The sequence below is a fragment of the Chelon labrosus genome, assembly GCF_963514085.1.
Source record: "Chelon labrosus genome assembly, chromosome: 19".
Taxonomy (NCBI): Eukaryota; Metazoa; Chordata; class Actinopteri; order Mugiliformes; family Mugilidae; genus Chelon; species Chelon labrosus.
In genome coordinates, this window is record NC_140352.1 from 12,166,737 (window position 1) to 12,180,553 (window position 13,817).

A 13,817-nucleotide genomic window follows, 5' to 3' on the forward strand; every position below is an offset into this window, starting at 1 on the left:
TATATTCCTATACTTATACTCAAGCATACTTAATAAAATGAACTTCAAGTATACTACTTTTTGCTAAGGGTGGCCACGTTATGTAACAGAAAAGCATGTCAAGCAACCGCTTTATAGTTGTGGCCACTATTAAAATAAACCAACATTTGTAAGTTGACCAAGAATGCAGCCAGCAACTGGTTAGCTCAGCACAAAGGCGGAAAAACAGGAAACTGTCAAGTCTGTGGAATGATAAATTATTGCTTTTACACTTATATATTTGTACAATGATGAATTATTAGTAAGCAAGGGGTGTTGAGTAGATCCCGTTTCTCCTGGCATCATGCTGGGCTAAGGTAACCAGCTACTGGATGTATTTAACAGGCAAAGTCAAGCTGAGCAACAAATATAAAAATTCTCCAAAATTTATTTTACAATTGTGGTCGCTATTAAAATAAAACCTCTGTTAATCTAACGCAAACTAACATTAATTCTTGCAACTGCTAGGGGGCAGAGTGGAGTTGGCTTTGCTCTCAAAAGAGCAGCAGGAAACATTTTTTTTCCTCTGTGACAATATATGAGTTTAATGCATCCATGTGTGTACTTGCAACTGAATTTCAAAGTATAATAGTGCCTGTTATTTTGGGTGTATCTGAACTGCGTAGTAGTGCTGTATGAAGCAAGAAAAGCACATGTGATCTGCAGTAGTGTCTGATCCGTTACCTAAAGAACGAGGAAGTGTTCCTCCCACTAGATTCTAGTTTTGTGGAAGCAGCTACTCGGCTCTCTTTGTTTTGAAATTTTATGGCCATCGGCAGAATTTATGTCTCTTCACCAGGCGATATTTGGAGTTAAAACTGAAGGTAGGTTCATCTTAATGTTGTTGTATTAAACTCTCATTACAAAGATGTGGTGTAGCCTTCTGTATTAAACAGCAATAATCAGATTTCTAAATTTACTAAGCACTGAAAACACAATTGTAGGCATGCATTTAATTCATATTTTGGATTCATTTTGGATTTTGGATGAATACTGCATATGTATATGTTATGAATGATTTATGATGTAGCTAGGGAAAGTGAAGAAAAAATATAGCCAGACGTTTTTTGTAAGTGGCTTTAAAGTGAGTGCATGCTAATCAATGTTTAATGTAGGCTTACTGTGTGGAGCTACAACTCAGCAAACAGAACAAACCAGTTGAGTTTCCTCTTCCTAAGAAAGATCGAAGACATCTAAAGCCACATGTCCAGCTGAAATTATTCAAATTAAACACATAGAATGTACGTGTAAAAGCAATTCAAAATCGCAGTAAACAGGAAATAAACTCTTGTTAACTCACAGCTTTTGCATCATCAGAACAGAGTGATTCAGTATCTCGCGAAGGATGACACAGTCATTATCAGTACTTGTTGCATCATTGCAAGTCTGCTATATTTATGTCATCCAGCAGGAAATGGAACATTGAATGTGATACTGAAAGTTGATGCTGAACCTATTTAAAATCCTGAGCCTCAAGATCTGATGTTGTTGTATCTAAAATCCAACACATTGCTTTGCTTCTTCTTTTAATGCCATTTTAGTAGTTCATTTAGTTTTATGATTCTATAGTGGACCATAGAACTATAAAATAATTTCATTGAGGTGTTTTTTTTTTGTTGCCACCACAGTGTAGACTTTGCTCACCTCGTGACAGTTGTAGGAAATATGTGCTTTATTGGTCATTTAAGGGTTTGCGAGGAAGGCAACAGGTAGCTGGAAAAGACTCAGGAAAGACGACGATACAAGTCTGGTCTCTTGTTTTCTACTTTAGGTTGGACATTTACCTCTTATAAAGTATGGTGGTTAGGCCTGGCCACAACAGCAAAACTGTAGAGGATCCTGACTGGACAGAAGGGATGGAGACAGCGAAAACACTGAAGTACTTTCCCCCATATGGTTCCGTCAATGGAAACGCCACTGGAAACGCTACAGGAGACACCTGTCCAACATGTCGAGGCACTGGACGAATTCCCAGAGGTTGGTTTGCTGAAAAGTCAGATTTTAAATGTTTATTGTTTAAATGTTTGATGTTAATATTTACTGCATTAATATGAACCTACACCCCAAGATGAGGCATTATATTCCTGATTTTCCCTTTTTAGTTTAGGAAGAGAGTCCAAATAGTCAGCCATCTTTCCTTTGCTAAAAACCGACACTGTGTTGCATTCCACATCTCCAAAAAACTGGAAGTGAGACAAAGCCAAATACTTTCACTTCATGTTTGCAATTTAAAAAGTACTTTTTCTTCTGTTTGTTTATGTTGACAGGTCACGAAGACCAGCTAGTTGCCGTAATACCATGTAATGACGTGAGGCTGAAACCCAGACGCACGTAAGGAATAGGCCTGTATGAGCATGCGTGTGTGCTTTTATAAAGTCTGCAGTGGATTTGTGCTTATGAGAGGACTTGCACTGTTGCACCATGTCATTTAATATGAACAATTGTGCATTTCAGGAAGCTGTACGTTTTCGTCTCCATGGTTGTGTGTCTCCTTCTTTGCTGCCTGATTCTGTTTTTCCTCTTCCCACGGAGTATCACCCTGACACCAGTGTCTGTGATGTCAGTGACAGTGTACTTCTCCCCAGATACAGTTGAAATGGAAGTGACAGTAAGTAACTGCAATGCAGAGGCTTGTCCGGTCTTTTGAAATCTGGATATGATGTTTATAATCACCAAAACAGGATATTTCAAGAACCCGATCAAAACTGGGATGCGCATGTCCATGTAAACACAGTCTCTAAGACAACACTATTTGACATTTGTTTGCCTATTAAAAGATTGTTATCCTTAACAAATGTTTTAATTAGTGAGGCAAATAATATGTAGTAAGACTTGCATCAATGACACACATATTAAAATTACATTTAAAAAAATGTGCCCTCTGGCTCTAATCTCGGCATCCGAACATGAGTTAAGCTAATTTTGTCGACTCAAAGCTAGCTTCTTAGCTACACTCAACACTAATCTTAAAGTTTTTATTTTTCCTCTAAATAAACAGAACTGATGTCCAGCATGTTTACAGTTCACTTAGGAACTAATTCAAAAGTTATGTAACATGATATGACTAGTTATGCTGAAAGCAAACTAGCATAGCTTTGCAGTGTTGCAGTAACTTCCATTAGCTTCTGACCGTAAATGGATTCATGAGATTTGGAGTTATTTAAGTTACACATATGAAAGCAAACACATTTTCCTTTTAGCTACTTTACAGTTGTGGTCACTGTTAAAACAAATGAACATTGGCAACTTGACTAAGAATACAGCCAGCTGCTGGTTAACTTAGCACAAAGATAAGAAACAGGGAAAACAGCTAGCAGGGTCTGTCAAATGATAGCCAACACCAACCCTCCTGAAAATGGTGAATTATTAATGTTACATTCCATCTTTGTACAAATTTGAAGCAGGAATGTCTCCACAGATACCCAGATTCAAACACTGTAAGCATTTTGTTTGGCGATAGATATTGACTGCTGGTTGTATATTGCGTCAGTATCATATCGTATAAGTCATATGAAATACAATCCGGTTCTGGGTACTAGCTCACTTATCGTAAAAAAATTAGCTCACTTATCGTAAAAAAATTGAGGGATCTGTTTATTATGTTCTTTAAACACATCAGAAACTGATTCTTCCTTGATTATGACAAGTGCAGCAGCAGCAGTTTAAAATCTGTTTGATGACTAATGATGACACTACATACAGTATATCATTCTTCATTCAGTATGTATAGTCTACTTTTCCAACTATGGTAACCAGACATCCCTAGCAACTGTTTTATGGTATTTGTCAAATCACTATCCACAAGGAGTCGCCTAAATTGCATTCACATGACAGACTGCAGATAGCAGCCACAGTTATGCGAAGGTCAATGTTCCCTGAGACTCTTTATTAATGGAAAGGTGTGTTGGTTGCATCTGACGAGCTGCGTGTTTCCTTCTACAGAATCTCATCAACATCTCCAACGAGAACTTTTTCCCACTGCAGATTGTTGAGTTTAACATGCAGGGGGTGATTGCTGACATGGTCATGGGTAAGACCAAGATATCTAATATGACAGCCATCCAGCCCCGGTCACAGAAATCGGTGAGTTTCACGCAGAATAGAATATGCAATAATATATCTTTGACGTGCAGTATGTTTCTTACCTCTGTGTTTTGACCTTTTGCAGTACACCATTGAAATTGACCTTCCTCTTACAGACAAAGGCTTAGTGTAAGAAATGAACCTTTAAATTCAAAACATCACAGTTTTGTATAAAAATACATATCCACCATTACTGTTTATATGTCTGAATTCAGCATGTCCACACATCTCTTTCAGATCTTACTGCAAGTCCAGCTCTTTCAAGATTCACACCTTATTTCTGCAGCTGCAGTAAGTGTCAATATCAATGTAGAAACCAACGGAAGAGGCAGACACGTTAGTTTATCTCAAACCCACAGGGTGTTAGAGGCATCATTCTTCTGCAGTGTCAGGTCACAAAGCACAATCGCATTATACGTTCAGGTCAAATCTCTAAATCTGCTTTCTGATAACTCAGTGTTGTGCTGCTTTTTGAATTAAGCAAAACTGGATGTGATCTTCCCCACAAAAACAAGCATGTGGCTTTTTCATTTGCTTTACTTCTGTTTTGTACAGGAAACATTTCTGGTTTTGATGAGTCTCAAATGTGGTCAGCAGTTTCTTCTGTAAACAGTGAATGACACATTTGCGCTTAAGGGGCAAGTAAATGCAAATAACATTGTCATACTGGGCTAATAATTTGCTGTACGTAGTGTCCTGTTTTCAAGTTGCACACCAAACAGTCAACAGTCAATACACATTATTCTTGTGATGAGACAAATTATTGACTTTGGCATACAATATAATATACAGTATATGTATTACAATTTGATATGTGATAGCAAGCAATAATGACACTGAACTGCTCTCTTGTTGAGACATGTCTCTGGCCAAGATAAATGTTTATGCTCCTTCTAGGTCCGTTTTGGTCTCCACCAATGCCTGAGAAAATTATGTGGCTCTTAAGCTGCTAAATCTCCACTAGCTTTTTCTGTCTACACTTTTGGTGCTGAGTAATAGGAGGTTTAGACTATTGACGCAGAAGCTATGGTGACAGTGCAGAGCATACGTAGACCCTGCACAGACCCTAGTGCCGTAGTTGACATGCACCTCTCCAGAAATGTAACTACTACAAAACAAAGAGCTAAAAGACAATAAAATGTTCCTCAAGTAAGATATATGCTTCTCTGTTGGATCTATGGTACACATGGTACAGCATAGCTCCATACTCTGTACCCCATAGCTTGTGCTGTAGCCTGACCCCCTCCAGAAATATAACTAAACATCATAGACCACAATACCTCAAAACGGAGGATACAATTTAAGTTCAGCAAAGATCAGTTGCTGAAGTATAAACCAGGCTGTTCAGTTGTGGGTATCTGCAGAGTTAGGTGATAATTTATCGTGGCTTCTTTTCTCGATATCAGCTTCTTTTACATCACACACAGCCAAAGGATCCATTATTAATATAGAAATATTGATTAGCTCAGCTTTAAAACATTAGAAAAACAGGATTAAGTATGTTTTTTTTTCTTCTTTTGTTCCCCTCAGAATGACGATGAATATTTCCTACATGTCTCACACGGAGCAGCTGTCTCTGGACGCCTATGAATATATTGACTGTGGCACAAATTCAACAATCCCTCATCCTGTGAAATCCAAATGACAAGTCACCATACCTTTATCCTCTTTGTATTTCATCTGAATATGTGAGTAATAACCGCTGTGACAATACGTCTCGTCTTATTCTGTATGTTGTCAGAGCATACTGTGAGGTTACTATCAATCACTACAATGTCGTTTATAAATACTGATGCTTCCTATGTCTTAGCAAGGATAATTTTTGCTCTTTTTTGTGTGATATCTGTGAGTTAATCACAAGATCAAATGTCTCATAATGTGCAATTCAAACAGTATTGTATAGTAATGTAAATGTCACTATGCTTTTTAAGTAGCTTAATTTTTGTGTTGTTGGATGTTGACCTCTGTTTTTCATTTGCACTTTATTAAACTGTGGCAGATTGTGTTTTTTTTTTTCATTTCTTCTTTTTTTGTGGTTTTAAGGGTGACGTTAAAGGCGAGTTAAAAAACATTTAGTGTAGTGTCGGTACGAAGGAAATCCACTGGTTGGTTTTACTTAAATCCGCATGCAAATACCACAGTGTAGAAGTTCTCCATTACAAGAATAAACAATGCACTTATGTAAAAGTATGTAGTTACTGTGTGTAAAAGTACGTAGTTATGATTTGGGAATTTTACTTAAATATTTAAAGTATGAGCATGCAATGCAGAAAAATTGAATCCACAGTGTTATATAATTAAAATATAACTGATCAAGCACACATGTAAAGAACATGTCAATGCTGAAACAGGTTGAGATCATAGAAATAATGTTTAAGTATTTTTGTAAAGCTGCAACTAATTTCAACTTTAACCCCAAGGTTCATACATTGTTTATTTTCATCATGATAAATATATATATTTTTTATTATTAATAGCCTTAATCTTTTGTCAAATTTTGGGAAATTGGCACAAAGTATTTGGAATTTTTGTAGTTTAATGTATATGTTTTAGAAGCTCAAGTCAAATCTTTTTTGGTAAAGTAACTACAATTATTTTATCATGTAAATAAAATCAAATAAAATACTCATAGTGCAAATACCTCAAAGCTCTCAGCTGTATACCACCACTGAGAATTACAAATATTAATCCTAATCAGACATTTTTGTTTTTATTAATGTAATCAGCAAGACTCTTTTAGCTCAAGATCTCATTTGTGAGATTGACCAGAGAATATTTCCTCCTGCTCTTTAAGAGTTTGTACACATGGTGGAGCCAAAGCATTATTACAGAATCACAGTACATGTACAAGTTGCTGTATATGATAGTATAAGGGAATTTTTGTTTAATGAAATTAATCTTTATCAAAAGATAAACGATGACAGGGATGTTTATATTTTTTTGCGTACATATATGTTTGACACTTTACTCTTGTACTTTTGTCTCTGAAGTTTCTTATTCATCCAGGTCATGGTTCTTCAGATTAAAAAGACTAGTTAGGAGTTTTATTTAGTACATCTGTGGTTGCTGCCCACTTTTTGTCACTCGCGTGACTGAAGTCTGTAACGACCGGATACTCAGCTGGAAATAAAGGGTGTTGCTCAGATTAACCTGGGTGCTGTTCTGTTTATTTCCACAATTAGTGGTACTCCAACGACTCACCCATGAGGGGTGAAATGTCTTTGAGAAAATCCCAAGCAAGTCTAGTTGTGTTGTTTTGTTTTAGCTTTGTTTTCAGATACTCTTATACTTTTATGTATTTGTGTACTAATTTATCTGTGGAATAATGAAAGGCATTCTGGTGACACTTGCATGTACTCCTTGAAGGACTTCTGTAAGATCCCACCCATTGTTTTTCATTTAGAAGAGCACCCACGATTCTCATGTACTAAAATATATATCTAAATAAAAATACATGACTGACAACAACTGGCATGTGTAGATCTGGCCTTGCATATATGGAAACGCTCCCTGAAACTATGAATATCAGAGCGGAGAACTGCAGTCCCTACAGGTAACATGGATTATGCAGCTGGAAAGCATTGTGCTGAAGCAAACCACGGTTCACCTTCTTCACTGAGATTCTGGGGGATTGAGGAGGTCAGGATGCCTGACAGAGAGGGAGATCATCTCAACAAACTGTCCCATGGAGAAATGTTTTGGATGCACACACTCAATACCCTGAGCCGAAATGAACTCAGTGATGACCTCAGTTTCAGATGTTATTTAAATTAGTGACCATCTGGACTGCGATTGTGACTACCATGCCGTGTGATTGGTACATGTAACCAGAATCATACGATAAAAGTTGTGATGGGTCCCCTGATAATTGGGCATAACCCTATTCTGTGTATTAACTGTGACCTCTAATGCTCTATGGGAAGGTGATTTTTTTTAAATGATAGATAGATAGACCATACAAAATCTGTAAAGATAGGTAAGTATATATCAAAAATATTACAGTGAAATTAATGAATGAAACGACAACCAAAAGCTTCCATGTGCAAATTTGCCAGTTAAACTCCAGAGTGTCATCTGTCACACACAAGTGAAATATTATTATTCTGTCCTTGATGTTTAAAATATTTTTATAGAATTAAATAAGCACAATCAGTATAAAAAAATAAAAAAGGCGAGGTAAAATAAAGATTTAAATACAGTTTATTCTCAAGTGCAGATTTGAGCGTCCCCCCTCCTGCAGTTCACTCTTTCACATGCAGGGGGCGTAGAGCAGCTCTCCAGTTGTCCGTGTCGTCAGGCCGGCTTTAAGGTGCCGTGCTCTCCACAGTCCCTCCAGAGATCCTCAGTGCTGCAGGAGGAGAGCAGCAGGAGAGCCGAGCGACGGGACAAACATCATTTGCTGCCAGCTATGGACGTGTTTATTGCTTGTGGATGATGATCCCGACGAACATTTAAAAAGGTAAGAACGAGCTCAGCTTATTATTTTAATCTTTGCTTCGTGCGGTCTTGGAAAAAACTGCGTGCGTGTTTGTTAACTTAACCTCAAAGATAATCTTACAAGCGCTGTTGGAGATGTTGAGGTAAATTATTTGCACAGTTAACCAAGTGGCTAAAATGTGTGCAGTACAGACTAGATGAGGAGAGTTTCGTGCAGGAGAGGAAGAAAATTAATAAAAGTATATACTTCAAATACAGTTAAGCAATGAAAAGATCAGTTCAAAGACATGCATTTTGCCTCCTGAAAAAAACATTACTGCTGGATGAGACACCTAGAACATGCAGAAACAACATTTTTCGGTTCATAAGCAAATAGATGTCCTCTTGTAAACATGCAATGGCTGTATTCTGTCCAAATGCAGCTGTTTGATGGGTATCAGGATGTCAACAACAACCGGATTAGTGCTGCTGCAGCAGTCCTCATAGAATACATATTATCCATCCGCTGTGCTGAAATCAATCTGCCCCAGGAAAAGCCTTCCAGGTTTAGCAGTCTTAAGAGGATTAGCCTTAGCAAATAAGAAAATTACTGTACATAACCTCAGACACCCAGTTGTTTGGCTCTGCGGTTTAAAAGACGCTGATTGTTTTAAATAATCCAAAGTAAAAATGGCTCAAGTTTGTGTGAAATTAAACTGTGGGACAGTGATTGATAAATCTCAACAGGAACTGCTGCGCTGATGGGATTAAAATGCATCAAACACTTTAAAATGTTCTTCCACTGACAATCGCCGCTATCTATTGCCAGCGTCTCCTCTGCGATCCCTTAGGTGACACTGTGAACTAGCACCTAGATTGCAGACATTCCTTAAACACCCATTATCTTCTCATTGAATGTTAACCCAGCCTCTGCTTGTGTGCTCTGATAAGGTATCCAGCACCATCTGATCCCGCCTGCCTCCGAGGACAAATGCCAATCTACTGAGAAAGGATAACATCAGGAATCTGTCACCTCGCTTAAGTGGGTGTGAACTGCTTGGCTGGAATCATGGGGAACCAGCTGACTGATATCGCTCCCAGCACGCCGTTCCTGCCAAGCTTTCAGTCTGTGCATGTGGTGGTTATCGGCCTCGATTCAGCCGGCAAAACCTCTCTGCTGTACAGGCTCAAGCTGAAGGAGTTCGTGAAGACGATCCCCACCAAGGGGTTCAACATGGAGAAGATCAAGGTGGCGGTGGGGACATCCCGAGCTATAAACTTCCAGGTGTGGGATGTAGGCGGACAGGAGAAGCTGCGCCCGCTTTGGAAGTCTTACACCCGGCGGACGGACGGGCTGGTGTTTGTGGTGGACTCCACCGAGCTTGAGAGGATGGAGGAGGCCAAAGTGGAGCTCCACAAGATCACCCGCACCTCAGAGAACCAGGGAGTCCCCGTGCTAATCCTGGCCAACAAACAGGACCTGGACTCGGCCTTGTCTGTCAGCGAGGTGGAGAAGCTGCTTTCTGTTCATGAACTGAGCATGTACACGCTGCACCACGTGCAGAGCTGCAGCGCTGTGGACGGTCAGGGACTCCAGCTGGGCCTGGAGAAACTGTACGAGATGATCCTGAAGAGGAGGAAGATGGTGAAGAACAACAGGAACAGAAAGAGATGAACTCTTGGCTCACACAGTGGACGCTACCTTAGGAGATTTATCCACTGCTGAGACGCTTCCAAGCTTAATAGTCCCTTTTAATGGGAGAGCGATTTGTGCCAACAAAACAACAATTACACATGGCCTCGGGGTCAGGAGGAATGGATTTGCTCATAATAACTGAAGCAGTATTGACATTCTTTGTTCTGCAATCATGCAGCTGCCCTTTGAAAGCTATAGATTTAAAGGAAATCTTGATAGCAGTTAGTCTTCACTAAGTGCTTTAAAGAAGATTTCTAACAAACAAGACATTTGCATGTGAATTTTAGGACTAAAATATGAGCACATTTACTTCCACGGGGCAGATGTGTGGTGAAGAAAGTATGAAATAAATTTCTGAATCTGCCCCACTAAATATCTGCTTTTGTTCCAGAGTGTATGGATGTTTCCCCAGAATATTTATTCAAGTATTTGGCTCGGACAGACGGACTTTTGTTTTGTAAATGATATGAAATGAAGCAGTGCAGCGCAGATTTAGTTTGATTGCCATGGAAAAGTGATCCTAAGTGCATTCCCTTCATAGACACAGATTTTTCAGTTCGTATAATAATAGTGTTTATACAAATTGTACATTTTTGTAAAACTGAAGACTTAATAAATATAAGCCTTGTACAGAACATTCTTTGTAGAGAATTAAATTAACAAACCGAACATCTCGATAGCTCAGACCTGGGGCCAAAATATGATTATGAGTGAGAGGAATGCCTGTTACTACATACAAATATGCTTTAAAATGATTAAATTTCTCAGCTATCCATTTCAGCGCCTTTCAGTTTAATGTTTTGCTTGTCTGGCATGCATTTTAACTTGGTTTCGGTTGTGTTAGCTGGAAGCTGTTAATCTGACGCTACCTGCTGAGCCACAAACAACAGAGTATTTAGCGGCTTAAGAAACAGATGTTTCCCACAGGAGTCCTACACAGAGCTAAATGAATGTTTGGCTTAAAACACACAGCTAATGTTGCTCCATGTTTGTGTGTAAATAGGGAACAGTTTGCTAACCTTAAAGGTGATCACACATCAGTCCTGCATCCTAAGCTTGTTTCTGTTCCTCACCCAGTTAGCAAAAGAAGTACAGCTATAGCAGGTTTGAATGTCTGTACGATCTAAGACCCAGTTCAGACCTGGCTTTAACATGTGATATATAAGTATATAAGTAGCCATCCTAAATAATGACTGGTGTCTTTATTTACCTTTATTTATTGCTGCTACCAGTGCATAACACTTCCAGGGTTTGAGTTCTAATCTTTGTGCCTAAATAATGATTTAATGAGTGCGTTTTCAGTGAGTGAGACTTAACACGTCACTGTGATCCAGAATTTACATCATATCACCACGTCTGGGCGCACACCCAACAAACAGTGCTGTTTATTATTCTCGCTTGTGATGCAATAACTCAGTACGCATGTTCATACACCATTTTAAGACCGTCCAGATTGCGACACCCTTGCCTGCCTGGATCAGCAAACGAGGCCATCGGAGGGGGGGGAGGTGCGGCGCCCCCTTCCGCTCCCCGACACAAGACAAAACAATCCATTTAGTTTGATCCCCACCTTCTAGTCGGCCAACTGCTGACAGCGTAATTGCATCAATTAGCGGTGAGTTGGCTCAGAGATGAGGCGCTTCAGTCCTGTTGTTGATGTTGTGATCATGGGCGACTGAATCACCGGAGGGCATCGTAGTTGCACAGCAGATGCTCTGTCGCACTGAATGAAGTAATTCTGATTTAGACAGACCACTTCACATCAGTTTAGATTTTATTGCTGTTTAGTATCGTAACTCTATAGATAGCTGCAATCTGATTAAGGAGGTGTCCTCAATCGTTTTCAAGGAAATAACGTCACTGCCGGATGCCTGGTATTTTGAATACAATCGGACAAAACATGATCTCCTGCTCACTTGTTGACTAAGATGCAAAACAATACCAGAGAAGAGAAAGTAAAGGCATTGACCTTTCCGGTTATTTGCATTTCACTATACTTGTGTCAATATATTCCTGCACACCGATGGATTATTGTTCGATTATTGTGTTCAAACTACTTGTGGCAGCTCTGTCACTTATCCTCTTACTTATACTTGCAAATCTCTTAAGCTGCCACTCAAAGATGATATTATGCAACAAATACAAGGTCCAATCTACAGATGGCAAATTGCTGACCTGCATACTGTTTGTGCGTGTGTGCTCCTGCGATGTATTCGTCTTGCCTGACATGATGAGATAATGACTTGTTACCTACTCACGGGCCTCCTGCTGAGCGTCCTTAAATGCTCAATGTCAAGCCAGACTTGCTCGCACGTAGACGCATGCACATATGACAAGAGGTGAACACACCCGCACACACATCTTGACTTCTGTGACCTCACCGTACCCCTTATTCACACTGGTGAGCTCATTAAAAGTTTCAAGGATGCCTTTTGCAGAATCATCTTGACACAGCAGCTGGTCCCTGAATAAATTTGCATTGCGATGTGTTTGCAACAGCTGAGACACGCTGCGGCCATTTGGAAGCATCAGTCAGCCAATGAAAAACATCTAAACATTCTGTGATTGAGATTCTCTGCCCGGAATAAAAGGTGTCAAAGACACTGTACTGCAAAAAGGGAAAGGTGTTGTTGTGCTTACAGTATACTGCACGCTTGATTGACTTCCCAGCAGTAGGGGAAAAAAAACCTAAGGGAGCTTTTTTGCACTCTGCATTTCGTTTCTGCCACATGCTGTGCAGACTGCTTGTTACTCTCTGCCGCGCCTTCTGTTTTCTAGGGCGTAATGGTGGCTGACACACAAGAGACGGAAGCCTTGGGGACTGTGTGTCAGCGCGTAGACAGGGGAGTTTCACATAGACAGGTGTTTATACCTGGAACATTGTGACATAAATCAGTGACAGGAACGTCACTGGGCTTAAAAAAATACTAAAAAGACACAAACAACTAATTCTTCCCGCTATTCTCCTACAAAATTATAAAGCAATGAATGCGAGGGTGCACAGTGTGTATAACAAGACTAGCCTGCAGCCATGCTAGCAGCTCCGTGAAGCAGCTCTCAGTGGGGTTTGTGCTACCTTCAAATGGAACTCATGAGCTTGTGGTTACAGCATGGGAGGTCGTGTAAAACACTTGGTGTTCAACATCAGCTGTAAGTCATGAGAACAGAGCTGCTTGGCAACTGTTGGCGTCCACAGCCTACTAGGTTAACAATTAAGCAAGCTAATGACCGGGTAACTTGTAAAGGTCATTGTCAATATCAAACCTTTCCTAAAATATATTATAAAATTACTGACCGAAACTGTAGCATATTAACTTATCATTCGTTTCTGAAAACATCAGCAAACACTTCGTACTTTCAAGGTCGTACATGTTACAAAATGCTAACAATGCTAAGACTCTGTTGTTTAGCATGTTTCCTTAGCAGGTAGAAGAAAAAACTTTGATTAGTAACTTCCAGTTTTACACAAAAACACTGGATGAAGACAGATAACATTTCTTGAACGACAAGCAAATTTGTATGCTCGCTCCATATGCAAAACCTTTTCCTCCTTATTCTTTGTGCAGTAGCTGGAATGTTTAAATAAAGATAAGTTGATTTTAAA

The 13,817-nt window shown here is 39.4% G+C and overlaps 2 protein-coding genes across 3 annotated transcripts; both read left to right on the forward strand.

Moving 5' to 3' along the window:
- Nucleotides 1-744: 744 nt before the first annotated feature.
- tmem106a (transmembrane protein 106A) lies at nt 745-6,501 on the forward strand. Of its 2 annotated transcripts, XM_084567619.1 has the most exons (8): nt 745-842; nt 1,790-1,995; nt 2,286-2,349; nt 2,473-2,626; nt 3,961-4,101; nt 4,187-4,230; nt 4,339-4,392; nt 5,632-6,501. In XM_084567619.1, the coding sequence occupies exons 2-8, from the start codon at nt 1,815-1,817 to the stop codon at nt 5,744-5,746; spliced, it is 753 nt and encodes a 250-aa protein (XP_084423745.1). In that variant the 5' UTR covers nt 745-842; nt 1,790-1,814; the 3' UTR covers nt 5,747-6,501. The 2 variants fall into 2 exon arrangements, with proteins under 2 accessions (XP_084423745.1, XP_084423746.1); XM_084567620.1 differs by lacking the exon at nt 745-842 and having other exon boundaries at nt 1,688-1,995.
- Nucleotides 6,502-8,305: 1,804 nt separating this feature from the next.
- On the forward strand, nt 8,306-10,742 carry arl4d (ADP-ribosylation factor-like 4D). Its single transcript, XM_084568248.1, has 2 exons — nt 8,306-8,560; nt 9,469-10,742. Exon 2 carries the CDS (start codon nt 9,587-9,589, stop codon nt 10,190-10,192), a length of 606 nt encoding a protein of 201 aa, XP_084424374.1. The 5' UTR covers nt 8,306-8,560; nt 9,469-9,586; the 3' UTR covers nt 10,193-10,742.
- The last annotated feature ends 3,075 nt before the right edge of the window (nt 10,743-13,817 follow it).